The sequence below is a fragment of the Pleurodeles waltl genome, chromosome 10 (assembly GCF_031143425.1).
Source record: "Pleurodeles waltl isolate 20211129_DDA chromosome 10, aPleWal1.hap1.20221129, whole genome shotgun sequence".
Taxonomy (NCBI): Eukaryota; Metazoa; Chordata; class Amphibia; order Caudata; family Salamandridae; genus Pleurodeles; species Pleurodeles waltl.
The window spans coordinates 12,069,924-12,097,608 of record NC_090449.1 but is presented as its reverse complement, the minus strand read 5'-3'; the positions used below and the strand labels follow the sequence as shown (position 1 = coordinate 12,097,608).

Sequence of the window (27,685 nt, the reverse complement as noted above, 5' to 3'; positions counted from 1 at the left end):
CACTAGAATGTATCTAACCCCAGGCCCGACGTTCACCATCCCGTGTAGGTGAGCAGGACTCACCGGGACGCTGCAGATGCTGCACTGGAATGTATCTAACCCCGGGCACGCGCTCACCGTCCCGGGTAGGTGAGGAGGACTCACCGGGACACTGCAGATGCTGCACTAGAATGTATCTAACCCCAGGCACGGCATTCACTGTCCCGTGTAGGTGAGCAGGACTCACCGGGACGCTGCAGATGCTGCACTAGAATGTATCTATCCCCAGACCTGGTGTTCACTGTGCTGTGTAGGTGAGCAGGACTCTCCGGGACGCTGCAGATGCTGCACTAGAATGTATCTAACCCCGGGCACGGCGTTTACCCTCCTGTGTAGGTGAGGAAGACTTACTGGGACACTGCACATTCTGCACTAGAATGTATCTATCCCCAGGCATGGCGTTCACACTCCTGTGTAGGTGAGCAGGACTCACCGGGACACTGCAGATGCTGCACTAGAATGTATCTAACCCCAGGCACGGCGTTCACCATGCCGTGTAGGTGAGCATGACTCACTGGGACACTGCAGATGCTGCACTAGAATGTATCTAACCCCGGGCACAGCGTTCACTGTGTTGCGTAGGTGAGGAGGACTCACCGGGATGCTGCAGATGGTGCACCAGAATGTATCTAACCCCAGGCACACCGTTCACCGTGCCGTGTAGGTAAGGAGAACTCACTGGGATGCTGCAGATGGTGCACTAGAATGTATCTAACCCCTGGCACGGCGTTCACCATGCCGTGTAGGTGACGAGGACTCACCGGGACACTGCAGATGCTGCACTAGAATGTATCTAACCCCAGGCACGGCGTTCACCCTCCCGTGTAGGTAAGGAAGACTCACCAGGACGCTGCAGATGCTGCACTAGAATGTATCTAACCCCAGGCCCAGCGTTCATCGAGCCATTTAGGTGAGCAGGACTCACCGGGACGCTGCAGATGCTGCACTAGAATGTATCTAACCCCAGGCCCAGCGTTCATCGAGCCGTGTAGGTGAGGAGGACTCACCGGGATGCTGCAGATGCTGCACTAGAATGTATCTAACCCCAGGCCTGGTGTTCACCGTGCCGTGCAGGTGAGGAGGACTCACGGGGACACTGAAGATGCTACACTAGAATGTATCAAACCCCTGGCATGGCGTTCACCGTCCCGTGTAGGTGAGTAGGACTCACCGGACACTGCAGATGCTGCACTAGAATGTATCTAACCCCAGTCCCGGCGTTCACCGTGCCGTGTAGGTGAGGAGGACTCACCGGGATGCTGCAGATGCTGCACTAGAATGTATCTAACCCCAGGCCTGGTGTTCACCGTGCCGAGTAGGTGAGGAGGACTCACGGGGACACTGAAGATGCTACACTAGAATGTATCAAACCCCTGGCATGGCGTTCACCGTCCCGTGTAGGTGAGGAGGAACTCACCGGGACACTGAAGATGCTACACTAGAATGTATCTAACCCCTGGCACGGCGTTCACCGTCCTGTGTAGGTGAGGAGGACTCACCGGGACACTGCAGATGCTGCACTAGAATGTATCTAACCCCAGGCACGGCGTTCACCCTCCCGTGTAGGTAAGGAGGACTCACCAGGACGCTGCAGATGCTGCACTAGAATGTATCTAACCACAGGCACGGCGTTCACCGTCCCGTGTAGGTGAGGAGGACTCACGGGGACGCTGCAGATGCTGCACTAGAATGTATCTAACCACAGGCACGGTGTTCACCGGCCCGTATAGGTGAGGAGGACTCACCAGGACTCTGCAGATGCTGCACTAGAATGTATCTAACCACAGGCACGGCATTCACCGTCCCGTGTAGGTGAGCAGGACTCACCGGGACGCTGCAGATGCTGCACTAGAATGTATCTATCCCCAGGCCTGGTGTTCACTGTGCCGTGTAGGTGAGCAGGACTCACCAGGACACTGCAGATGCTGCACTAGAATGTATCTAACCCCAGGCCTGGTGTTCACCGTGCCGTGTAGGTGAGCAGGACTCACCGGGACACTGAAGATGCTACACTAGAATGTATCTAACCCCTGGCACGGCGTTCACCATCCCGTGTAGGTGAGGAGGACTCACCGGGATGCTGCAGATGCTGCACTAGAATGTATCTAACCCCAGGCACGGCGTTCACCCTCCCGTGTAGGTAAGGAGGACTCACCAGGACGCTGCAGATGCTGCACTAGAATGTATCTAACCACAGGCACGGCGTTCACCGTCCCGTGTAGGTGAGCAGGATTCACCGGGACGCTGCAGATGCTGCACTAGAATGTATATAACCCCGGGCACGGCGTTCACCGTGCCGTGTAGGTGAGCAGGACTCACCAGGACACTGCAGATGCTGCACTAGAATGTATCTAACCCCAGGCACGGTGCTCACCGTGCCGTGTAGGTGAGCAGGACTCACCGGGATGCTGCAGAAGCTGCACTAGAATGTATCGAACCCCGGGCACAGCTCTCACTGTCCCGTGTAGGTGAGGAGAACTCACCAGGACACTGCAGCTGCTGCACTAGAATGTATCTAACCCCAGGCCCGACGTTCACCATCCCGTGTAGGTGAGCAGGACTCACCGGGACGCTGCAGATGCTGCACTGGAATGTATCTAACCCCGGGCACGCGCTCACCGTCCCGGGTAGGTGAGGAGGACTCACCGGGACACTGCAGATGCTGCACTAGAATGTATCTAACCCCAGGCACGGCATTCACTGTCCCGTGTAGGTGAGCAGGACTCACCGGGACGCTGCAGATGCTGCACTAGAATGTATCTATCCCCAGACCTGGTGTTCACTGTGCTGTGTAGGTGAGCAGGAATCTCCGGGACGCTGCAGATGCTGCACTAGAATGTATCTAACCCCGGGCACGGCGTTTACCCTCCTGTGTAGGTGAGGAAGACTTACTGGGACACTGCACATTCTGCACTAGAATGTATCTATCCCCAGGCATGGCGTTCACACTCCTGTGTAGGTGAGCAGGACTCACCGGGACACTGCAGATGCTGCACTAGAATGTATCTAACCCCAGGCACGGCGTTCACCATGCCGTGTAGGTGAGCATGACTCACTGGGACACTGCAGATGCTGCACTAGAATGTATCTAACCCCGGGCACAGCGTTCACTGTGTTGCGTAGGTGAGGAGGACTCACCGGGATGCTGCAGATGGTGCACCAGAATGTATCTAACCCCAGGCACACCGTTCACCGTGCCGTGTAGGTAAGGAGAACTCACTGGGATGCTGCACATGCTGCACTAGAATGTATCTAACCCGAGGAACTTCATTCACCCTCCTGTGTAGGTGAAGAGGACTCACTGAAATGCTGCAAATGTTGCACTAGAATGTAACTAACCCCAGGCACGGCGTTCACAGCCCCGTGTAGGTGAGGAAGACTCACAGAGACGCTGCAGATGCTGCACTAGAATGTATCATTCACCGTCCTGTGTTGGTAAGCAGGACTCCCCGGGACACTGCAAATGCTGCACTAGAATGTATCTAACCCCAGGCCCGCGTTCACCGTGCCGTGTAGGTGAGCAGGACTCACTGGGACGCTGCAGATGCTGCACTAGAATGTATCTAACCTCGGGCACGGCGCTCACCGTGCCGTGTAGGTGAGAAGGACTCACCGGGACGCTGCAGATGCTGCACTAGAATGTATCTAACCTCGGGCACGGCGCTCACCGTGCCGTGTAGGTAAAGAGTACTCACTGGGACGCAGCAGATGCTGCACTAGGATGTATCTAACCCCGGGCACAGCGTTCACCGTCCCGTGAAGGTGTGGAGGACTCATCGGGACACTGCAGATGCTGCACTAGAATGTATCTAACCCCTGGCACGGCGTTCACCATGCCGTGTAGGTGACGAGGACTCACCGGGACGCTGCAGATGCTGCACTAGAATGTATCTAACCCCAGGCCCAGCGTTCATCGAGCCGTTTAGGTGAGCAGGTCTCACCGGGACACTGCAGATGCTGCACTAGAATGTATCTAACACCACGCACGGCGTTCACCGTCCTGTGTAGGTGAGTAGGACTCACCAGGATGCTGCAGATGCTGCACTAGAATGTATCTAACCCCAGGCACGGCATTCACTGTCCCGTGTAGGTGAGCAGGACTCACCGGGACGCTGCAGATGCTGCTCTGGAATGTATCTAACCCCAGGCCCGGTGTTCACTGTGTTGTGTAGGTGAGCAGGACTCACCGGGAGGCTGCAGATGCTGCAGTAGAATGTATCTAACCCCGGGCACTGCGTTCACCATCCCGTGTAGGTGAGGAGGACTCACCGGGATGCTGCAGAAGCTGCACTAGAATGTATCTAACCCCGGGCACTGCGTTCACCATCCCGTGTAGGTGAGCAGGACTCACCGGGACGCTGCAGATGCTGCACTAGAATGTATCTAACCCCGGGCACGCGCTCACCGTCCCAGGTAGGTGAGGAGGACTCACCGAGACACTGCAGATGCTGCACTAGAATGTATCTAACCCCAGGCACGGCATTCACCATGCCGTGAAGGTGAGCAGGACTCATCAGGACACTGCAGATGCTGCACTAGAAAGTATCTAACCCCGGGCACTGCAGGTCAGCAGGAAGAGCAGTACAACAGCAAATGCTGCAGTAGAATGTGGACACTGATGCCCACAAAAGTCGTCATTCATGGAGCCGCCTCCTACAATCTGGCGTATCGCGACACCTGATTGGTGCAGCAGAAGCTGGAAGACATCATCCTTTTATTCAAGTAACTTATTTGAATCAACCTTGAATTTGTCAGATTGTTTGTTTCTCAAACACCATTTGAGCTTGGTTGAAGGATGACACACAAAACTATTAGCTTTTTAAACAAGCATTGGCAAAGTGAATAGGTCTAGCAGTGGCAAGCTTGCGCAATGGTTATATTTTTTGCAAGCAAGTGCCACGAACATAAAAAGTGAAAAACAAGTGAACTCAGGAGCTTCTATCTGCGGCTGCCGTACGTTTGCAATAATAACTTTAAATTAAAGATAACCACTGAAGAAGCTTGTTGACCTGTTGATTTTTTAAAGACTAAACCTTTCAGGGGTGACATACATTTTATCATTCCTATTTGTGAAAGAGACCAGAATAAATCACAATCTGACCAAGAATTCAAGTCCTAGGCAGCTACATTTTTATGTCACTTGAAGACCTGATGTATGGAACTGGCCCTTGTTGCAGTTACCCCCCCCACACACACGTTTTGCCTGATATTGATGCTGACTTGACTGAGAGAGTGATGGGACCCTGCTAACAAGGCCCCAGCACCCGTGTTCTTTCCCCAAAAAGGTGCCATTGTTTCCACAATTGGCACACCCCTGGCACACAGAGAATTCCCTTGTAAAGGGTACCAGTGGTACCACGGGCTCTGTGACCAGGGAAGGTCCCTAAGGGCTGCAGCATGTGTTGTGCCACCCTAATGGACCCCTCACCTAACACATGCACACTGCCATTGCAGATTGTGTGTGTTGGTGGGGAGAAAATGGCAAAGTCAACATGACATCCCCCTCAGGATGCCAGGCCCACCAAACACTGCCTGTGGCATAGGTAAGTCACCCCTCTAGCAGGTCTTACAGCCCAAAGGCAGGGTGCACTATACCACAGGTGAGGGCATAGCTGCAGGAGCACTATGCCCCTACAGTGTCTAAGTCCATTCTTAGACATTGTAAGTACAGTTGTGGCCATTTTAAGTATATTGTCTGTGAGTTTGACATTTCAAACTCCACAGCTCCATAATGGCTACTCTGAATACTGGGAAGTTTGGTATCAAACTTCTCAGCACAATAAACACACACTGATGCCAGTGTTGGGTTTATTCTAAAAAGCACACAGAGGGCATCTTAGAGATGCCCCCTGTATTTTACCCAATCCTCTAGTGTAGGACTGATTGGTCTGTGCCAGCCTGCTACTGAGAGATGAGTTTCTGACCCCCAGGGGTGAGGGCCTTTGTGCTCTCTGAGCTCAGAAGCAAAGCCTCCTCTGGGTGGAGGTGCTTCACACCTCCCCCTGCTGGAACTTTAACACCTGGCGGTGAGCCTCAATGGCTCAGGCCTCCTGTTACAGTGCCCCAGGGCACTCCAGCTAGTGGAGATGCCTGCCCCCAGACAAAGCCCACTTTTGACAGCAAGTTCAGTGGGAAACTTCAGAAAAACAAGGAGGAGTGACCACTTCAGCTGGGGCCACCCCAAAGGTGTCCAGAGCTGAAGTGACCCCACTCCCTGCAGAATCCTCCATCATGGTTTGGAGGACAGGGACCAATAGGGTTAGGCCTGTGTCCCCCTTCCCAAAGGGAGTGGGTACAAGGAGGGTGCACCCACTCTCAGGGACAGTAGCCATTGGATACTGCCCTCTGACCCCTGTAACACCCCTAAATCTTGTATTTAAGTGCTTTCCTGAACCCAGCTCAACTAGATTCCTAGTGACATGGCAAGAAGAAGGACTGCTTAGCTGAAACCCCCAGTAGAGAAGGAGGAAGACGACAACTGCTTTATCCCCAGCCCTACCGGCCTTCCTGTGCTTCAAAGAACCTGCAAAAGAACAGCAACGTATCCAGTGGGATCAGTGACTTCTACCAAGCTCCAGAGGACTGACCTGTACCAAAAAGGACCAAAAAGATCTCCAGTGGACAGCGGCCCTGTCCAAGAAGAAAACAACAACTAAGGACTCCAACCTCACTTCGAATGCGTGAGTCATAACCACTCTGCACCCGACACCCATGGCCCGTGACCAGGTGGTTCAACCAGCTAGAGAGGATCCCCAGGACGTTCTGAGCAAGTGCCCACCCTGGGTTGACCCCTTCATTACGACGCCTGCAGAGGGAATCCCGAGGACCCCCCTGACCGCGAAAGCTCCGGACGAAGATATCTGTCGCCTAAAGACCCCCTGCACCCGCAGCCCCCAGGCCTTGGAGAAACCGACCCCTGGTGCAGCTATGTTCAGCAGGCACCCCCTCCTCCCTGTCCAGCCTGTGTTTTGCCCGAAACGACCCCTGGACCTCGCCTGTAGCCTCTGAGTGACCCCTGGGGTCCCCTCATAGAGAATAATTGGAGACCCGACATATTTTTTGCACCCTGCACCCCGCCGGCCCAGTGCCGCTGAGGGTGTATGTTTGGTGCCTACTTGTGGCCCCCGTGCTCCTCTAAACCCCCCAGGTCTGTCCTCCAAAGTCACAGGTAGATACCTGCCTGCAGATCTAAAACCAAGTGCCCGCTGTCTCCATAAGAGCCCATGTTAATTTTGCCTAAACTTTGACCTCTGCACCCGGCCGGCCCCGTGTTGCTGGTGGTGGGTGTTTGGGGTTAACTTGAACCCCGACCTGTGGACTTCCTAACCCCAGAGACTGGAACTGTAAGTCTTGTACTTACCTGCAAATCGATATAACTTTTCTTCCCCCCAGGAACCATTTCTGAAAATTGCACAGTGTCAAGTTTAAAAAAAGATTATTGCCAATATTTTAAAAACTATATAACTTATCGATTTCAAACAAACTACTGTTGATACATGTGTGAAATATGAACCTATTCAAGTACTTACCTGCAACTGGAATCTTGTGGTTCTAAAAATAAATTAAGAAAATATAATTTTGTTATATAAACTAAGTTAAGCCATTGAGTGTGTGTTTTCTGTACAACAAATGCTTAACACTACCCTCTGATAAGCCTACTGCTCGACCATACTACCACAAAATAGATCATTAGTAATATCTATTATTGCCCCTGTCAAGCTTCTGGGGAACCCCTGGACTCTGTGCACACTATATCTCATTTTTATATAGTATATACAGAGCCAACTTCCTACACTTTGTAACAACAACTTCACAAAAGAGAAGAAAATAAATCAACATTTAACTGGGCACCCAAACATTAGGCAAATAAGTATCTGGTATTTACATCAATACAAAAATGAAATTAAAAAACACAATTTCAACCACTTTTTTTCCTGGACTGGCGGGTGAGGCCTACTGGCCAAAAGCCCCTCTACATATTTATATTATGCATGTTTTTTTAAAATATTCTGGCGAGACAGCTAGAGCTGGCTGAAAGGCCAGACCTAAAAATAAATGAAAGCAGCAGGCGAGACCTCCCCATCCCTCAGTGACGCGGGGTGTGTGAGGCGCAGAGAGGCGGCCCGCACCTCAGTCTGCGCCTCCGGGCCTGGCAGCGCCGCGGTGCCCAGTGGCCACCTCTTGGCGCAAACTTCTCTCGACGGATCCAGGCTCGAAGCGGAAAAGGGGGTGGCGGGATTTGTGAGGTGCAGAGAGGCGGCCTGCACCTCACCCTGCACAAGGGCCCCTGCTGCGCCCCCTGACCTGGCAGCGCCGCGGTGCCCATGGGGCCACCTCTTGGCGCACACTTCCCTCGACAGATCCAGGCTCGAAGCGTAAAAGGGGGTGGCGGGATTTGTGCGGTGCAGAGAGGCGGCCTGCACCTCACCCTGCACAAGGGCCCCTGCTGCGCCTCCTGGCCTGGCAGCGCCGCGGTGCCCAGGGGGCCACCTCTTGGCGCACATTTCCCTCGACAGATCCAGGCTCAGGGGGGCAAAATGGGGTGGCGGGATTTGTGAGGTGCAGAGAGGCGGCCTGCACCCCGCTCTACACAAGGGCCCCTGCTGCGCCTCCTGGCCTGGCAGCGCCGCGGTGCCCAGTGGCCACCTCTTGGCGCCTCACTTCCCTCGACGGATCCAGGCTCGAAGCGTAAAAGGGGGTGGCGGGATGTCTGAGGTGCAGAGAGGCGGCCCGCACCTCACCCTGCACAAGGGCCCCTGCTGCGCCTCCTGACCTGGCAGCGCCGCGGTGCCCAGTGGCCACCTCTTGGCGCACACTTCCCTCGACAGATCCAGGCTCGGGGGGTAAAAGGGGGTGGCGGGATTTGTGAGGTGCAGAGAGGCGGCCTGCACCTCACCCTGCACAAGGGCCCCTGCTGCGCCTCCTGGCCTGGCAGCGCCGCGGTGCCCAGTGGCCACCTCTTGGCGCCTCACTTCCCTCGACGGATCCAGGCTCGAAGCGTAAAAGGGGGTGGCGGGATTTGTGAGGTGCAGAGAGGCGGCCTGCACCTCACCCTGCACAAGGGCCCCTGCTGCGCCTCCTGGCCTGGCAGCGCCGCGGTGCCCAGTGGCCACCTCTTGGCGCACACTTCCCTCGACAGATCCAGGCTCAGGGGGGCAAAAGGGGGTGGCGGGATTTGTGAGGTGCAGAGAGGCGGCCTGCACCTCACCCTGCACAAGGGCCCCTGCTGCGCCTCCTGGCCTGGCAGCGCCGCGGTGCCCAGTGGCCACCTCTTGGCGCACATTTCCCTCGACAGATCCAGGCTCAGGGGGGCAAAAGGGGGTGGCGGGATTTGTGAGGTGCAGAGAGGCGGCCTGCACCTCACCCTGCACAAGGGCCCCTGCTGCGCCTCCTGGCCTGGCAGCGCCGCGGTGCCCAGTGGCCACCTCTTGGCGCGCACTTCCCACGACAGACCCACACTCGAGACGTGAAAGGAGGTGGCGGGGCTGGAAATATCGCTGACGGGAAGACGATCCCCCAGCGGAGGAGCGCGGCGTCCAAAGACAACAGGGCGAAGCTCCGGCATGTGGAGGAGCAGCGCCCGGACGCATTTCTGGATAAACCCGCGCGTTCTTGTGGTCCCGGGCTCGTCATGCCTGGGAGTCTGGGGTTTTTATTCATCCCCAGAAGAGGGGGAGCAGGAGAGAGAGAGAGGAAGAACAAGAGGTTGGGAGCACACTTACATGTGCAATTTATCGTACACTTTGTGTAAAGCGCTGCGCAACTTTAAAGTGCAACGCTCCAGACAGGTAGCTTCAAGGCGCACAACCCTAGGGCTTCACTACTGACTTCTGGGCCCGGGCTCACAGGTCTAGGGCACGAAATGCTCAAGAACAGCTGTCACTTCTCAGTGACTCACTCACTCAGCCTCTGACTTGCCCAGTCACTCACTCTCTCTCTCATCGGATCCTTGATCGCTCGTTCTCTCGATCGCTCACTCAGACACTTGCTCAGTGGCTCCATCGCTAAGTCCTTCGATCTTTGTCACTCACTCGCTGAGACAATTTTTTACTCTCTCATCAAGTCACGGATTCGTGCAGTGACTCACTCACTCAGTCCCACAATCCGTCAGTCACTCACTCGCACATTTTCTTACTCAATGACTCACTCAGCCTCTTAGTCACTTGCTCAGACACTCTGTACCCCAATCACTGAGTCAGTCGGTTACGTAGTCACTCACTCATTGGGCCCCTCGATCACCCAGTCTGTCGATTGCTCACACACTCACTCGGACCCTCACTTGCTCAGTATGTCACTCACTCTCTCACCAACACACTCACTCTTGCACTGACTCACTCAGAGTCTCAATGTCTCAGTCACTCACCCACTCAGCCCTTTAATCGCTTATTTTCTCAACTGCTCAGTCACACACTCTGGCACTCACTCACTGACTGACTCTTAGTCCTTCGATTGCTCAGTTACTCACTCATACACTCACTCAGTCACTCACTCTATCAGTGACTCGCTCTCTCAGTCCCTCAATCTTTCAGTCACTCACCTAGGATAAGATAGAGAGTGGAGGACTGACGTAAACACCGCCCATTTCGGAGGAATCTGCGGGAGAAGTCACTCACTGGTGAATTGTTTGCTCACTCACTCGTGAAAAGGGTTTTAATGGGTCCCTTAAGTGTCTGAGTTTTTTAATTTGTGCACAGGTTAATATTCCCTTTTTTGTATTAAACATTCACTCACTTCAGATCTCAGTGTGATCTCATGCAGCCGCCGCTTCTGGACGGAGCAGGGGTTGCTCTCCGTGAAAGGATACATTTCAGGTTTGGGGGGATTCAGGCGAGTTTTGGTCACCCCAGCTGGTGAGCAGAGGGGGTTCATCTGGACGGAGCAGGGGTTGCTCTCCGTGAAAGGATACATTTCAGGTTTGGGGGGATTCAGGCGAGTTTTGGTCACCCCAGCTGGTGAGCAGAGGGGGTTCATCTGGACGGAGCAGGGGTTGCTCTCCGTGAAAGGATACATTTCAGGTTTGGGGGGATTCAGGCGAGTTTTGGTCACCCCAGCTGGTGAGCAGAGGGGGTTCATCTGGACGGAGCAGGGGTTGCTCTCCGTGAAAGGATACATTTCAGGTTTGGGGGGATTCAGGCGAGTTTTGGTCACCCCAGCTGGTGAGCAGAGGGGGTTCATCTGGACGGAGCAGGGGTTGCTCTCCGTGAAAGGATACATTTCAGGTTTGGGGGGATTCAGGCGAGTTTTGGTCACCCCAGCTGGTGAGCAGAGGGGGTTCATCTGGACGGAGCAGGGGTTGCTCTCCGTGAAAGGATATATTTCAGGTTTGGGGGGATTCAGGCGAGTTTTGGTCACCCCAGCTGGTGAGCAGAGGGGGTTCATCTGGACGGAGCAGGGGTTGCTCTCCGTGAAAGGATACATTTCAGGTTTGGGGGGATTCAGGCGAGTTTTGGTCACCCCAGCTGGTGAGCAGAGGGGGTTCATCTGGACGGAGCAGGGGTTGCTCTCCGTGAAAGGATACATTTCAGGTTTGGGGGGATTCATGCGAGTTTTGGTCACCCCAGCTGGTGAGCAGAGGGGGTTCATCTGGACGGAGCAGGGGTTGCTCTCCGTGAAAGGATACATTTCAGGTTTGGGGGGATTCAGGCGAGTTTTGGTCACCCCAGCTGGTGAGCAGAGGGGGTTCATCTGGACAGCAGACCTGGGGGCCATTGCTGAACCCAATGGAATGGATTGATTTTGCCCCCCTGGAAGGGGGGAGGTGCACATTCAGGCGCCCCCATCTTGTGTGCTTTGCATTCAGAGCTGCAGGGGTTGGTGGGGAGGTCTCTTGCTTTCAGTTCTGTGGGGCCCCCCACAAATGCCTCTCTGAGGACCAGGGGCAGATGTAGCAAAGGTTTTTACCCATTCTGTGTCTATGGGAGAAAGTGTTCGTACATATGGCCCCATGTGTACAAAAGTTCAATTTCGCATTTCCTAAATAGGAATCCTAAGGAATCGCTGTTTAGGAAACGTAACATAGAATGTAAGAAAATTGCAATTTTTTAATAACAATTCCTACGGAGTCGCATTTCCTAACAGGAAACTGCAATTGTGGCAATGCTAAGCCGCTGGTAGCTACCGGCCCAAGCCCTCTCTCAACCAGAGAGGGGCGCTCATGTAAAGCGCTCCTACGCCCTTGGTTGAGTGAGCGCTGTACATGGCACTATAAAAACGGTGTTTTGGGTGCATTAAAAAAAACTGCATCTGGGTACCATCAGATTAGGGGCCGGGGACAGATGTACGAAGCATTTCTCTAGTCGCAAAGGGGCCGAATCGCCGAATCAGGCAGTTTGCGCCTGGAACAATGCTTTTTGGGATGTACAAAGTCCAAACTGCAATTTGGTAACTTGTTACCGAATCGCAACTTGGGTTTTGTGATTCAGTATTAGGAAGGGCGCGTTCAGGGCGTCCCTTCCTAATACCGAATCTAAATGGTATGTATCATTGTTTGGTGACCGTGAATGCGGTCACAAAACAATTGCAGTTAACACTAATTTCAACTTGGTACTAACCCATTCACAAAGGGGTTTGAATACTAAAGAGACCCCTTCCCCTTTTTGAATGCATGCAAAAATGTTTTTTAAGAGCAGGCAGTGTTCACGCGGACCGCTGCATACTCTTAAAAAATGAAACTGAAACGTTTCATTTTTTTCTTTTTAAACGCACCCTGTTTTCCTGTAAGGAAAACAGGGTGCTTGTAAAAAAAAAAAAGATTGCTTTCTTTGAAAGCAACCACAGACATAGTGGTCTGCTGACACCAGCAGGCCACCATCCCTGTGATTTTTGCGATTCCACGTGGGTCGCAAATTGCGACCTACGTCATTAACATTAATGAGGCAGGTCTATTTGCGACACACCGGGAATTGCATGCAATTAGGGAAACGCAATTCCGAATGTGTACATGTGGCCCCAGATGTAGGCAGCTCAAGATTTGCAGGTTCCTAATAGCAAGTTTTTGTGATTTGCTATTAGGAAATCACAAACTGCTTGTACAACAGTGTGTTAAACATTGTTTAGAGTTCCCCAATGGGTCGCAAGGGACCTACCTCATTAATATTCGTGAGGCAGGTCACAATTTGCGACCCATTTGTGAATGGCCACAATCACAGTGTTGGAGGCCTGCTGGGGTCAGCAGATCACCATGTCTGTGACAGCTTTTCAATACAGCAACCTATTTTTTTAAATTTTGTAATACAGCCTGTTTTACTTAAAGGAAAATGGGATGCATTACAGAAAGAAAACTGAAAAGTTTACTTTTCATTTTGTAAGAGTAGGCAGTGCTCTTAAAAAGTGTTTGCACCCCCATTGGCAAAGAAGAAGGGGGTCCCTTGGGAACCGCTTCCCAATTGTGAATGGGTTACCAATGGCCGTTTGCGACCTGTAAAACGGCTTGATACACCTGGCCCTAGATTCGATGGTAATAGCAGTTCCTAAACACCCCTTTCATATGTAGGAAATGCTACGGGCATGTGGTTAGGAAATCACAAATAGGAAATCAGTATTGGCGATTTCCTATTTCGGCACCCTCAAAATGTGATTTCTACTGGGTAGGATCACAGTTTGGGACGCCACTGAGCACTTTTGTACATTTGGAAAGGCTGTTTTGCATTTCTTAATGCACCGAAATTGCAATTTGGCCCCTTAGGAAATGCAAATTCCTTTTGTACATGTGGGCCTTAAAGAGACCGCAGCACTCCTTGTGTGAATCTCACCCTGGGCTTCAGCTTGTCTCATTTCACAAGGCCCTGAGCTAAACTATGAGGTGGGGGCAGATTTTTGAGTATTCCAAGTTCTGTATGTCAGAGCTTGGACTTCTTATCCACCATAAGAAAGCCAGATGTATATGTGCTTCATTACGCCAATAACCGTTTATATATCCCTTACTAACATGAGAAAGTCCACAGCCAACGCATTATCCCGCAGAGAAATCTGTTCCACGATGCTATGCAGCAGGCGCGTTACCCTCTGTGCTGTCTAGAATGGGTCAAGCCTGTGACGGGTCTGTACACAGATCTCTGAAGCACGTGCGTTAACCCCCAGAGTTATCTTGATGATATTATACTCTGGAGTTTGCTAAATACAAGCATTTATCTGCAGAAGGTGTCTTCACCTAACAAGGTATTTTAAAATGTAGTCAATTTGTGCCCAATTAAATAATCCAGGAGACATGTAATATCGCATTTGTACTTGTTGCCAATTTGGGGGCGGAGTTTTGAAAAATAAATGTAGAAAATATCAGATTCTATTAAGGACACGGAGGCCAGGATGACGCTTCTCTTTCTTTTCTGATTAAACATAGAGCAGCCAATAAACACTAGTCAAACTTTAATCTGCATATCCCATGAACCCCAGCAGTCCAAGGTCTCCTCCAATCATAGGGCTCCATTCCCTACATAAACTGCAGTCACAATAGGCCTTTCTCTTTCTTTGCTGCTGCAGGAGCTCGAGATAAGTGTTTTTTCCATGTCATTATAATATTACGCTTTGCCGATCTGTTATGCGATATAAGCGCTTTGTGGTGGCTGAGCGATCCGACTGCTCGCGGAGTTTCTGCTTGAATACTCCGCCAACCTAGCCAGAAGTGGAGCGGGGCTTCAGCAAGCGGTCTCGCGCCGCTCTCAGCGAGTTCATCTTCTTTTCACTACAGCCTTCGCGCATGCGCGCGAGCCCAATGCAGGCATTTTAAAGCTCCGGTCGGCTTTGCGCGCATCAGGAAGGATTTTTAGTGTGGCGCACCTTCGAAGCGCCCAACAGAGCTGAATAAACGTGTACGTGCTTTGCAAAGGGGATTTTTACAGGTGGTTCACTCCACCCCTTAAAAACTCTGGCAAAGACAGTTTTTACTGACTATCAAGATAGACTTACAGGCTTCGTAGACCTGCATTTGGGGCTGATAGCCACCCCCTTAAGACTCCTCCAAAGTCGTACATCTTTTCCTATAACATGGCGTACTACGCTGAAGAGGAAGAAAAATATCAGGAACTGACTGAGGTGAGCTAAGAGCACCAAATTGAAAAGAGATTGGTGGAGGCAGTGGGTAACCATGTGCAAGATTCCGTAAATAGGGCGCTAATCAGGGTTCTCAGACCCTTTACGACACCCTTGGATAGATTTGGCAGACAGCAACCAGGAACTAATAGGAGGTCCTGCTGGGGATTCTCTGTCACAAAAACATTCTGCCAATGACTCGGGCCTTGCCCAAAGATCCTCCTTGGGGGGCTCTGCCTCAGCAGAGGTCCTGGAGTAGATGGCCCCCTCTGTAATTAGGGACCAGGAATATGGAAGCCCAGGAACTCCGGGCCCTGCGGAGGTCTTTTCAGTCCCAACATCCAAAAAGCAAGACATACTCTTGGCCTCTCCCCATCCAACGTCAGATTCAGACCAGTGACGTGGGGATGAACCGCCAGCAGCCAAGAGAAAGCACAAAACACAGCATACTGTGTCCCATATTCCAGAGCCAAGTAACCGGAACCTCTTGTTTGGGTTCCAAAGCCTCCGGTCCTGATATAGAATAAAAAAAATCTAGCCGAAGCTTCAAGAATTTTAGATTCTATTAAAGGCACAGAGGCAAGGATTACCCCACCTACGAGAATTACTATGATTAAATTCTTTCATGTAATTTCACATGCCTGCCAATGTCGATTACTATGTAATATGTAATTCATGTTTCTTTGTGAAATTACCCACCCATGATTATTATTATTAGATAGTTCAGTTTGGTTTTTAACCAAACTTTGTTTTCGACAGGAACAGACAATAAATCGGCGTGGGTCAGCTGGTCATCCTGCTGCTCGTTAGGGATTTCCTTTCCCTGATGAGTTTGGACTCGGCGTGAGGTGAAATGTTGGTGTTTCAAGAAGTTCCCTTGTTGGTGCATTATCGTTGATGTTTGAAAAGAGAGAGGAAGGACTATTGTAAATGCAATTTATATAGGGAATGAAGCCCTATGATTGAGGGCGACGTTAGATTACTGGGGTCATGGGATGTGCAGTTTAAAGTTCTACCAGTGTTTATTGGCTGCTGTATGTTCAACCAGTGAAGAGAGAAGCACGATCCTGGCCTCCGTGTCCTTAATAGAATCCATCATTCTTGGTGCATGAGCTAAACACCTTTTCACTCTCCTCCCCAAGATTCTGCCCATCTTGATTCTGCCCTCTTTTTCTGCCACATCCTTTACCCCCAGACCATGACATTTAGAGTATTTTTTCCATTTCCGGCACTGCTGGTGAGAGGGACACGATATGCCAAACTGTGTGGGCTTGACAGCGAACTTTTCCCCTCCTGGGCGTTGGGTTCCAGAGTAGAGGTGATCAGGCAGGCTGTCCTGCTCCCCAGTTTTATGGGGGGGTCTGGCTGGGGCATCCAGGCTAAACTTTATGCATCATAAGGGCTGGTCTGAATTTGAGGTTTGCCCCGGCAGGGAGACAGTGTACTTTTATGTGGCTCAGGGTGGTGGCCGCAGATATAAGACACTTTCCATCGGTGGCATTTTGAGCCCTAGGAGCCACATGTACGAACATTAGGAATACCCATTTCCAAATTGTTATTCTCTCCAGATCACAATCAGGAAATCTTTATCCCTAATGTATGAAACTCCTGGGTGTTTCTTCAGCAAATCCTAGTGGGTCACAAATAGACCTATCTCATGCATAATAATGAGGTAGGTGGCAATTAGTGGCCCATTAGGAATTGCAGCCATCACAGGTCATCAGACCACCATGTCTGTGATAGCTTTTTAATAAAGCAATCTATTTTTTAAATGTAGTCTGTTTTCCTTAAAGGAAAATGGGATTTGTCTACTAAAAAGAAATGAAACTGCCTGCTTTTGAAAAATATTTGTTTTCCATTCTCAAAGGAGAAGGGGTTCCGTGGCGACACCTTTCCATTTGGAAATGGGTTACCATCTCCTTCAAGGAGTCGGTAAAATATTAATGTTTTGCAACCATAATTTGGTTGCACAACATTCATACATCCCATTCAGATTCAGTATTTGGAAGGGGGGCCATAAACGTGCCCCTTCCGAATCGCAATTTCTGTTTTGTACATACCTAAATGCGTTTTTGCAGGTGGAAATGGCCCGATCGTCTGTTTCTGACAGCAAAAATGCTTCGTACATGTGGCCCTTTGCTCTCAAATGCCAGTTTCTAGTCCCAGAGAGGTAAGGGATGCTGCATAAGAGATTATTGCCTCTTCGAGGGCACACCTTAACCTGGCTATTTCCTCTTCAATCAGGGAATTCAGCATTTTCTTGAGGGGTTGTAAGTACTGGGGGCTGCTTATGTGTAACTCAGAAGTCGAACGGTACTGTTAGAGTGATGACCCTTAGAGGTGAGTGAGCCAAGAAATGAACATGGACAGCCAGAGCTGTACCAAGGAGCTGGCTTGGCTCTAAGAGCCCGTGCACGAGCCGAGCCATGAAAATGTTTACTGTGTAAATCATACAACAAGCATCAAGCAAAATAATATAACCACAGTCCCTTCGAAACTCAAAAGAGTATATTCCTTTAACATGCAGAAGTGTTTCACGTAGGTACATCAGACTATATCACTGCACTGAGAGGCAGTTATTAAAAACGATTGGGACATATTTACAAACCCCATTCGCCACCAAAGCCTCACTTTTTTGACGCTCTGGCCACCTAGCATGCAGACGCATATCTCTGAGGCCATGCAAAGCCACTTTGTGTGGCTTTTCATGGCCACATAGATTTGGAGTAAGCCAAGTCACTGCATTGCCTTACTCTGTGTCAGGGGAGCATCCCTTGGGCATTGCAGCGGGTTTTCCCACGCAACACTCATGGGTTTGATGCATTCCCAGATTTACGAGACTATGTAAACATCAAAATTGTAGCCTTCCCAGGGGAGGCGTAACGAGAAGAAATATTTTTATTTCTTCTAGTTTTTCCCCTCTTTCTATGTGTGCTGCATTCTACAGCGCATACAGAAAGAGGAAACGCCTCCGTGGATTGTTTGTGTGCAGGAAGGTGGCCCTGAATGCACAAATACAATCCTGCATGCAATGCAGGCACCCTTGCACCATGGCACAAGGGTGCCTGTGTTGACGTTAGGCAGCCATAAGGGCACCAGCGCAGGGGGACAGGACAGAAATGAACTGTATTTCGTAAATATGGTGCATTTCTCCCCTTTCCCTGTGGAGCAGTGCGGCACCGCAAGGTCACATGCTGCTCTGTCCTGCACCACTTCCTTGTAAATATGCCCCTTCGTTTATAGACACGGACTTAGAGAGTGTCAGGTCCTCTAAGGCAAGTCAAGGGCCATGTGCACCTGTACGTGGATAGATTCTTATTATAGATGGAACAACTTTATAGTCTGCTAAATCAAACACAAGAGAGGTTTTTGTGCAGCGCACATCCTGAACTCATGTATTTCAAAGCATTCTCTTATGTGAAAATGAATACAAAAGAGGTATGGTGAAATAAAATATTTGCCTAGGATCAAACAATTTGGAAAACGGGGTACAGATCTTAGGTCTTCTAGTTTTACGTTGTGCAATTCAGCTTTTACATGGGAATCATTTCCTCTCTCCTGTTTTAGAAATGAAGGTTACCGCTGTGTCTTTAATTCTTGGTGCATGAGGTTGGAGTGTGGGGGCAGCAGAAGCTACATAAAGCTTGGCTCGTTTTATGCTGGAGGGTGCAAAATCCACTGGTGCAGAGCCACGCCTCTGGCTCAAGCCTTCAGTGGTGCACCTACCTCTGACACATAATCAGGGAGACTCCTAAGGGCTAGGTTGAGAAGGCTACCAGTGTCTCAAGGACTCTTAAGTGCTAGTTTGAGAAGGTTAACTCATGGACGTCAATTCACCAAAATGCCAGGGGTAGCGGGAGTGACATCACATGCCCGTTGACCTCCACTTTCAATCACACACACATACTTAACACATACACACAAATATACACTTACATAAAGTCTAACATAAACACACTCACCCTCAAGTACGCACACAGCATACTTTAAAAACATTTTTTTACATACTTCAGCTGTCATAGAAAGGGAAGATTCTGGATAATTGTACTCCATTTTTATTACACTAATAGTGAATAACACGTTATTAATAATTCATTATTCACTATTACTGTAATAAAAATTGAGAGAAAACCAAGAGAGTGGAGCCCCAACTAATTACGAGCTGTGTTTCTGGCACTGAATTTGCCACTTTTAAGGTCAGGGGTCACAAAGGCAGTGACAGGGGTCACAAAGGGCAAGCCAGGGACCTGCGACCCCTGGCGACTCCTAAATGACATTCATGGGTTAACTGTGTCTCAAGTACTCTTAAGTGCTAGTTTGAGAAGGTTATCTGTGTCTCAAGGACCCTTAAGTGTTAGTTTGAGAGGGTTGGTTATCTGTGTCTCAAGGACTCTTAAGTTCTAGTTTGAGAAGGTTAGCTGTGTCTCAAGGACTCTCAAGTGCTAGGTTGAGAAGGTTAGCTGTGCCTCAAGGACTCAATTGCTAGGTTGAGAAGGTTAACAGTGTCTCAAGGACTCCTAAATGCTAGGTTGAGAAGGGTAACAGTGTCTCAGGGACTCTGAGTGTTAGTTTGACAAGGTTGGCTGTGTCTCAAGGACTCTTGAGTGCTAGGTTGAGAAGGTTAACAGTGTCTCAAGGACACTTAAATGCTAGGTTGGGATGGTAAATGGTGTCTCAGGAACTCTGAGTGCTAGCTTGAGAAGGTTAGCTGTTTCTCAAGGACTATTAAGTACTAGGTTGAGAAGGTTAGCCGTGCCTCAAGGATTCTGAAGTGCTAAGCTGAGAAGGTTAACAGTGTCTCAAGGACTCTTAACTGCTAGGTTGAGAAGGTTCACTGTATCTCAAGGACTCTTAAGTGCTAGGTTGAGAAGGTTAACAGTGTCTCAGGGACTCTGAGTGTTAATCTGAGAAGGTTAGCTGTGTCTCAAGGACTCTTAAGTGCTACGTTGGGAAGGTTAACAGTGTCTCAAGGACTCTTAAATGCTAGGTTGAGAAGGTTAGCTGTGTCTCAAGGACTCTTAAATGCTAGGTTAAGAAGGTTAGCGGTGTCATAAGGACTCTTAAGTGCTAGGTTGAGAAGGTTAATGATATCTCAGGGACTCTGAGTGCTAGTCTGAGAAGTTAGCTGTTTCTCAAGGACTATTAAGTGCTAGGTTGAGAAGGTTAGCTGTGTCTTAAGGACACTTAAGTGCTAGGATGAGAAGGTTAGCTGGGTCTCAAGGACTCTCAAGTGCTAGGTTGAGAAGGTTAGCTGTGTCTCAAGGACTCAAGTGCTAGGTTGAGAAGGTTAACAGTGTCTCAAGGACTCTTAAGTGCTAGGTTGGGAAGGGTAACAGTGTCTCAGGGACTCTGAGAGTCAGTATGAGACGGTTAGCTGTGTCGCAAGGACTCTTAAGTGCTAGGTTGAGAAGGTTAGCTGTGTCTCAAGGGCTCTTAAATGCTAGGTTGAGAAGGTTAGCTGTGTCTGGACTCTTAAATGCTAGGTTGAGAAGGTTAGCTGTGTCTCAAGGACTCTTACATGCTAGGTTGGGAAGGGTAATGGTGTCTCAGGGAATCTGAGTGCTAGTTTGAGAAGGTTAGCTGTTTCTCAAGGATTCTGAAGTGCTAAGCTGAGAAGGTTAACAGTGTCTCAAGGACTCTTAACTGCTAGTTTGAGAAGGTTAACAATGTCTCAAGGACTCTTAAATGCTAGGTTGAGAAGGTTAGCTGTGTCTCAAGGGCTCTTAAATGCTAGGTTGAGAAGGTTAATGATGTTTCAGGGACTCTGAGTGTTAGTCTGAGAAGTTAGCTGTTTCTCAAGGACTATTAAGTGCTAGGTTGAGAAGGTTAGCTGTGTCTCAAGGACACTTAAGTACTAGGATGAGAAGGTTAGCTGTGTCCCAAGGACTCTCAAGTGCTAGGTTGAGAAGGTTAGCTGTGTCTCAAGGAGTCAAGTGCTAGATTGAGAAGGTTAACAGTTTCTCAAGGACTCTTAAGTGCTAGGTTGAGAAGGGTAACAGTGTCTTAGGGACTCTGAGTGTTAGTTTGAGAAGCTTAGCTGTGTCTCAAGGACTCTTACGTGCGAGGGTGAGAAGGTTAACAGTTTCTCAAGGACTCCTAAATGCTAGGTTGGGAAGGTCAATGGTGTCTCAGGGACTCTGAGTGCTAGTTTCCGAAGGTTAGCTGTTTCTCAAGGACTTTTAAGTGCTAGGTTGAGAAGGTTAGCTGTGTCTTAAGGATTCTGAAGTGCTAAACTGAGAAGGTTAACAGTGTCTCAAGGACTCTTAACTACTAGGTTGAGAAGGTTAGCTGTGTCTCGAGGACTCTTAAGTGCTAGTTTGAGAAGGTTAACAGTGTCTCAGTGACTCTGAGTGTTAGTTTGAGAAGGTTAGCTGTGTCTCAAGGACTCTTACGTGCTAGGTTTGGAAGGTTAAAAGTGTCTCAAGGACTCTTAAATGCTAGGTTGAGAAGGTTAGCTGTGTCTGGACTCTTAAATTCTAGGTTGAGAAGGTTAGCTGTGTCTCAAGGACTCTTAAGTGATAGGTTGAGAAGGTTAATGGGGTTTCAGGGAGTCTGAGTGCTAGTCTGAGAAGTTTGCTGTTGCTCAAAGACTATTAAGTGCTAGGTTGAGAAGGGTAGCTGTGTGTCAAGGGCGCATAAGTGTTAGGATGAGAAGGTTAAACATGTCGCAAGGACTCTGGAATGCTAGGTTGAGTAGGTTAAAGGTACCTCAGGGACTGTAGGTTGCTAAGCAAGAGAAAGTTAAACATTACTTAAGGACTCTTGGATGCTAGGTTAGGAAAGTTTAAATGTGTCTGGGGGACTCTCTGGTGCAGGTTAGAAAGATTGAGGGTTCCTGGGGGACTATCGGGTACTAGGTAAAAGAAGGGGCTGTCTCGGGGACTCTTGGATAATAGGTTAAGGAATGGGGAATGTGTCTGCTGGGACTGTTAGGTGCTATGTTACTGCAGGCTGTTGAGGGTGGCTTGGGGAACCCTGAGGTAGTAGCTTAGGAAGGTGGATTGTGTCTGAGGGCTGCTGGGGTGCTAATGCAGGTGGAAGGCATCATTGGTGCTCCCTGGTACTAGGTTAGCACAAGTAGAAGGTGCCTGTGGTGTTCTCTGGTGATAGGATAGCGAAGGAGGAAGGTCATTTGGGGATTTTCTGCACTAGATTAGTGCAAGTGGAAGATATCAGAAAGGGGATGCTGCCAAGGTCCCCTGCACCCCAGTAATACCTAAAGGAGACAATGGGCGGTGCCACACTTGACTGATGGTGATGGCTTGTGACACAGTTTGCCACAGTCACCCTCACCTGTAAGGATGTGGGCAGGCCCGAGGGCACTGCCCGGAAGCGGTTCCGGTCCAGCCGCAGGTAGATGAGGCTCCGCAGAGGTTTGAAGGACAGAGGGTACACGTTGCCATCATGAAAGTCATTGCCCTCCAGCTCCAGGGTCAGCAGTTTGTAGAGACCTGAAATGAAAGGAGTGTTAGTGGCCCTTTAATCTGTGAGTATTGGGTGTGCACTGTACGCTGACCCGTGTCGGTTCTTGTTGTGTATAACTGTTATTGCTCTGGTGCTTGGCACTTTTATAAGCCTGAGCGCTCAATAAAGACAAACATACAAAGATATCCTTATGAAAATAAAAATATCTTATCAGAGACCCTGCTCTGCAGGTTATTTGCCTTAAAAATATAATCACAGGAATAATGGTTATTTTTAGGAGTGGGCAGAATGTTTCATTCCACACATAGAATTGGAGGAATTTTGGTCACTCCGCGTAACTCTTTATCACAGAGTTCTGGCCAAATACGCTAATCGCTGTGTGGCGTAATTTTTCTCTTGCGAAACTCCAGAAAATGCAAGCTGGAGAGCTCGAGTGAGATTTGGCGTCTCCTAGCTCAATTTTCTAGCTGAGTGGTTACAGTCAGAGGGCTGCCGCTTGAGTAGATTCACTGCCACTCAAGTAGATCTTCAACTCGAGAGGCAGCAAAATAAACTTGAATAGCCACGTGCTTTTACACAATGCCTGGTGCCGATTGCGCTTATTTTTTAGCGCTGCCTGTGCTACCGGCACCAAACTGAAGCACGAGCAGCTTGAACTGCATATTTTTCACCCGTTGGCACAACTCCACAAAATCTTGCAGAGTTTTTCTGTTACTCCACGCGTTCTGCTCGCCCCCAGTCATTTTTACATCGAGCACATGGTTTCTGGCTACAAAAGGGACATTATAGGTTACCAAGAGAACACAGTGGCTTGCAGCATGCCCTTTGCTTAACATTGATTGGCTTTACAGTCACTGTTATTTACTTGCTGTCTATTGTTTGGCTTTACTTGTTTCAGACTGTCCATCTTGTGGTTTCCCCTTTCATGGACATAGCCTCTTTACCATCTCTTTTATTGACTGGCTTCCTCTGTTTGCTTTTAGGGAAGTGATTTTTTCCTTTTTGTTTAAGCACTCCATGAGAATGCATGTGTTTTCCAACTATCTTCCGTGTGTGATTATCATGTTATTCTTCCAACCTCCCCACCCCCAGAGTTCCAGGTCACACTCTTTCACCTGTCTTCTCTCCCTTGTGTTTCTTCTTCACCCTCTTGTCATGTTGCTCCACCCCCAACAGCTGTGCTGCTTCACTCCAACTCCACCCATTCCCAACTCGCTCCTACAACCCACTCATCCGTAAAATAGTTTCTTAAAGTACTTTGGTGCCACAATTAAAAATGGGTTTTTCTCAGGCTTTTTTAGGATGAGCATAGCAGAGCGCAAGCGCTGCTTTTCCGACGTGTTGGTATCGATGTGGGCTTGCCTAGGAAAAGTCCTTTGTTGACATTGGTAAAAGCTTTACGTTTTTCCCTTCTTGGGGTGGGTTTGCTACCGCCTTGGACACTGAGCCTGTTACATAGATAATTGCAAGTTTTTCAGTATGTTTGACTGCAAACTAACTTCTTTTTCCTTTTGTGCCTCTCCTGCGCGCTCAGGCTCATGGTGGCCCTGTCGCTTTGAATTGACACGCTTATGTCACCTGTTTTACTTTTCATTTTCAATTTATGTGGCAAGAAAAGTCCAGTTAGGAATTTACAACGCTAATAGCTCTAACCCAAGCAAGTGCGAGACCCATTGCATTGCAAATGCTTGTTTTAATTTACCAACTTTCTCTGATAGATAAATAGATTAAAAAAACCTATGTCCTTTTGTAAATGTGCTGCACACATGCATGCACTTCTCTTTTTTTAGCCATGAAGCACAGTAGCCGCAGTGTTCCACAGCATGGATAAAAAAAATTGGCAAGTCAATAAATGTTATAGGCAAGACCTGTTGGCTTTACCAAAGCTTGGTAAGGTTCAAAGCACCCGAGTCTCTGATAAATAATTACTGTTCCTCTCTGCATTCACGAGTCCTCTATGTGTGCTTCTATCTCCTCTGAGACTTCAGTGCATGTGGAGTTGTAAATAATGTTGACCATAGTGCTGACTGGTTTAATGAAACTCTGATACTGCCAATCCAGTAACACAAGATTACTGAAATACTGCAGATGTTGTACCTCAAAGAGTGCACGGCTAGAGTTATAAGGGCAGAAAAGTGAATCTGCGTGGGGGAGCGCGACTCATTCAAGAGGGATGGGAGCACTCTTGGGTATACAGCCCTGATTTTCTGTTGACTGTGGACTTTGAAATTTGGAAATTCACCAGCTAGTTTCAAATATGAACTTAAAAAAGTGGAATAACATGTCAGCGGTCTAGTGCATTGAAATACAAATGCAGGTTCTGTGTTAGTCTGGGTAACATAAATAACAGAGGAATCCTGGAGTGTATCAGTGATTAAATTGAAAAGAACCTGCACAAGTTGGTGAGAAGCAGCCACGGGAGAGGGAAAGGCAGGAGAAGCAGTTGAAGGGACATAGTCAGATGCGGAAGAGACAGGATGTGCAGGAGGAATGGTGCCCAGCAGCAGGTGGGATTTGTCTTTGACCCTGGGAAGAGCGCATTTCAAGATGGCTGCCACAATGTCTTGCAGGACAGCAGCTAAGGTTGTTCATCAGACTAGGCTTCAGGAAGGTAATCCTGGGATAAGGCACAGACCATATCAAAGTGGAAAGAAAAGCGGTGGCCATCTTAGTGTCAAACTCTTGAGTCTGGTAAATGCAATAAAATGCTTGCTGAAGTAATAACATTTTAAGAAGGATTGCTTTTTTTCTATTTATTGCACAGAATTGTACAGCATGCTCTTTTGCTAAACAAATACCACTAAATCACAAATTAGGTGAACAACAGCTGCTCGCGTTCTTCCTGTTGATTTCGTTTCTGTACTCCAGCGGTAGGTGGGTTTCCTCAAGTCACATCCTAATTGCGTTGCATAATGGCACAATCTCTGGTATTTTATGTAACAAGCACAACATGCTTACATAAAACCCAACTGAAAGTCTCAGAACAGAGATTGGGCCTCATTTGGAACGCGGCGGATGGGTTACTCCTTCACAACGGTGACAGATATCCCATCCACCAAAATCTAAATCCCATAGAATATAAATAGATTTAGATTTTGGCGGACAGGCTTCTAAATCAGTTCTAAATCAAGTCTGTAGGCTCTAAATAATTCAGCAGCTGAGTAACCACAAGTGGTTTAATGATTTTCATAGAGGTGGCGGCGTAGAATAACGCCTCTGATAAACCCATGTTGTGGTTAACAAAAGAAGCAAGCATGTGGTCTAAATCCCAAGCCAGAGGACATGAGCAGTCACTAGATTTGTCACACTAACAGATGCGACAAATCATGGGACTGACTTCTTAACTTTTAGGGAAGTAATAGGTTCCAGAACGGTTGGAAATGTGATCCATCAAACCATTACTAGATTCCCTCTCTCAGGTATCGTGGGGAAGTGACACAGTAACACAAAACTCACTGTTAGCTGAAAAAAATATACTAGAGCCGCTAATGAATTTTGCAGCTGTTCCACTCAACATCGGTTGTAGATTTACATCAGTCTATCAAGATATGGCACATTTCTGCTCCCTCCTTGCCCGGACGTACTTCTGTCAGCCTGGCGCCAACGCAGGCCAACGTAGGCACCTTGCGCCACTCTGTAAGGGTGCCTGTGTTGCATGCAGGATTATTTTTGTGCAGGAAGGGACACCTTTCTGCACAAAAATATTCTTTTGATGCTTTCCCTCTTATTTTGTGTGCTGCAGAATGCAGCACATATTGAAAGATGAAAAAACAAGGAGATTTAAAGATATTCTTCTTGTTTCGCCTTCTCTGGGAAGGTGACTTTTTCCCGTGGTAAATCTGGGAATGTGCCAAAATGCATGGGTGGATGCGTGGGAACACCCATGCTCCACCCATGGAACGCCTTCCCAGGGCAGAGTACCGCAAGGCAGCGACTTGTGCAGCCGTGCGTTAATCCTGATTTACCAAGGACCGCAGGACCAGGCAACGTGGCCTTGCGTGGCTTGGTAAATCTCATCTAGGGTTTGCGTTACTCTTGTGTTACCTTGCTCGGCACAAGGGTGATTCAAAACTTTTATAAATATGCCCTTTAGTTTGAAATGTATGTAATGAATGTATGTATGTGTGTATATATACATGTATATTTTTATGTATGTATATGTGCATACATTATTTCTATAGTACGAACCTAGACATAAGACAGAGTAAATACTCTACGACAGTGGTTCCCAACCTTTTGACTTCTGTGGACCCCACTTTAGCATTACTGGAACCTGGGGACCCCCACTGAATCATTACTGGTATCCAGGGACCCCCACTGACTCTTTACTGAAAGCTGGGCACCTAATCTGTTAATATTGTTTAATTTTCTAAGCAGTCGCGGCCCCCTAAGGAGGCTTCAATGACCCCCAGGGGGTCCCAGGACTACAGGTTGGGAACCACTGCTCTACGATATGAGGACAGGTCTTCTCACAGGCAGCATCACGAGGACTGGAGGAGAAAACAATGTCCCCCTTTGTAATGGTTTTACGTACCTTTGTACAGTGATAAATCCCTTTATATCCTATGGGATTACTATTTCAGCGAGCGGGCTATCCGCCACCCTTGGGACGGGGTAACCCGTCCACCAGAATGTAAATCAGGCCCTCAGTGCCACACCTGTATCCGCTCTCAAGACTCAGGCCCTCATTCTGACTTTGGCGGATCAGGCAGCCGAAAGACCGCTCTGCGGTCAAAAGACCGCGGCGGCCATTCTGGCTTTCCCGCTGGGCCGGCGGGCGCCCGCCAAAGGAGCACCCGCCGGCCCAGCGGGAAAGGCCCTGCAACAATGAAGCCGGCTCCGAATGGAGCCGCCGGAGTTGCAGGGGTGCGACGGGTGCAGTTGCACCCGTCGCGATTTTCACTGTCTGCAATGCAGACAGTGAAAATCTTTATGGGGCCGTGTTAAGGGGCGCCTGCACTGCCCATGCCAGTGGCATGGGCAGTGCAGGGGCCCCCAGGGGCCCCACGACACCCGTTCCCGCCATCCTGTTCCTGGTGGTAAAAACCGCCAGAAACAGGGTGGCGGGAAGGGGGTCGGAATCTCCATGGCGGTGCTGCTTGCAGCGCCGCCATGGAGATTCAGCCCATGCAGGGGAAATCTGGCGGGAAACCGCCGGATTCCCTTTTCTGACCGCGGCGAATGGGCTGGGAAG

The 27,685-nt window shown here is 49.3% G+C and overlaps 1 protein-coding gene across 3 annotated transcripts in view; it reads right to left on the bottom strand.

Moving 5' to 3' along the window:
• LOC138260900 (extracellular matrix protein 2-like) overlaps nucleotides 1-27,685 on the bottom strand; it is a 295,282-nt gene that overhangs the window by 38,248 nt on the left and 229,349 nt on the right. For all 3 annotated transcript variants that reach the window (XM_069209384.1, XM_069209381.1, XM_069209383.1), the window contains one exon: nucleotides 22,360-22,517. In XM_069209384.1, coding sequence (XP_069065485.1) covers nucleotides 22,360-22,517 — 158 coding nt within the window. The remainder of the gene's footprint in view (nucleotides 1-22,359; nucleotides 22,518-27,685) is intronic.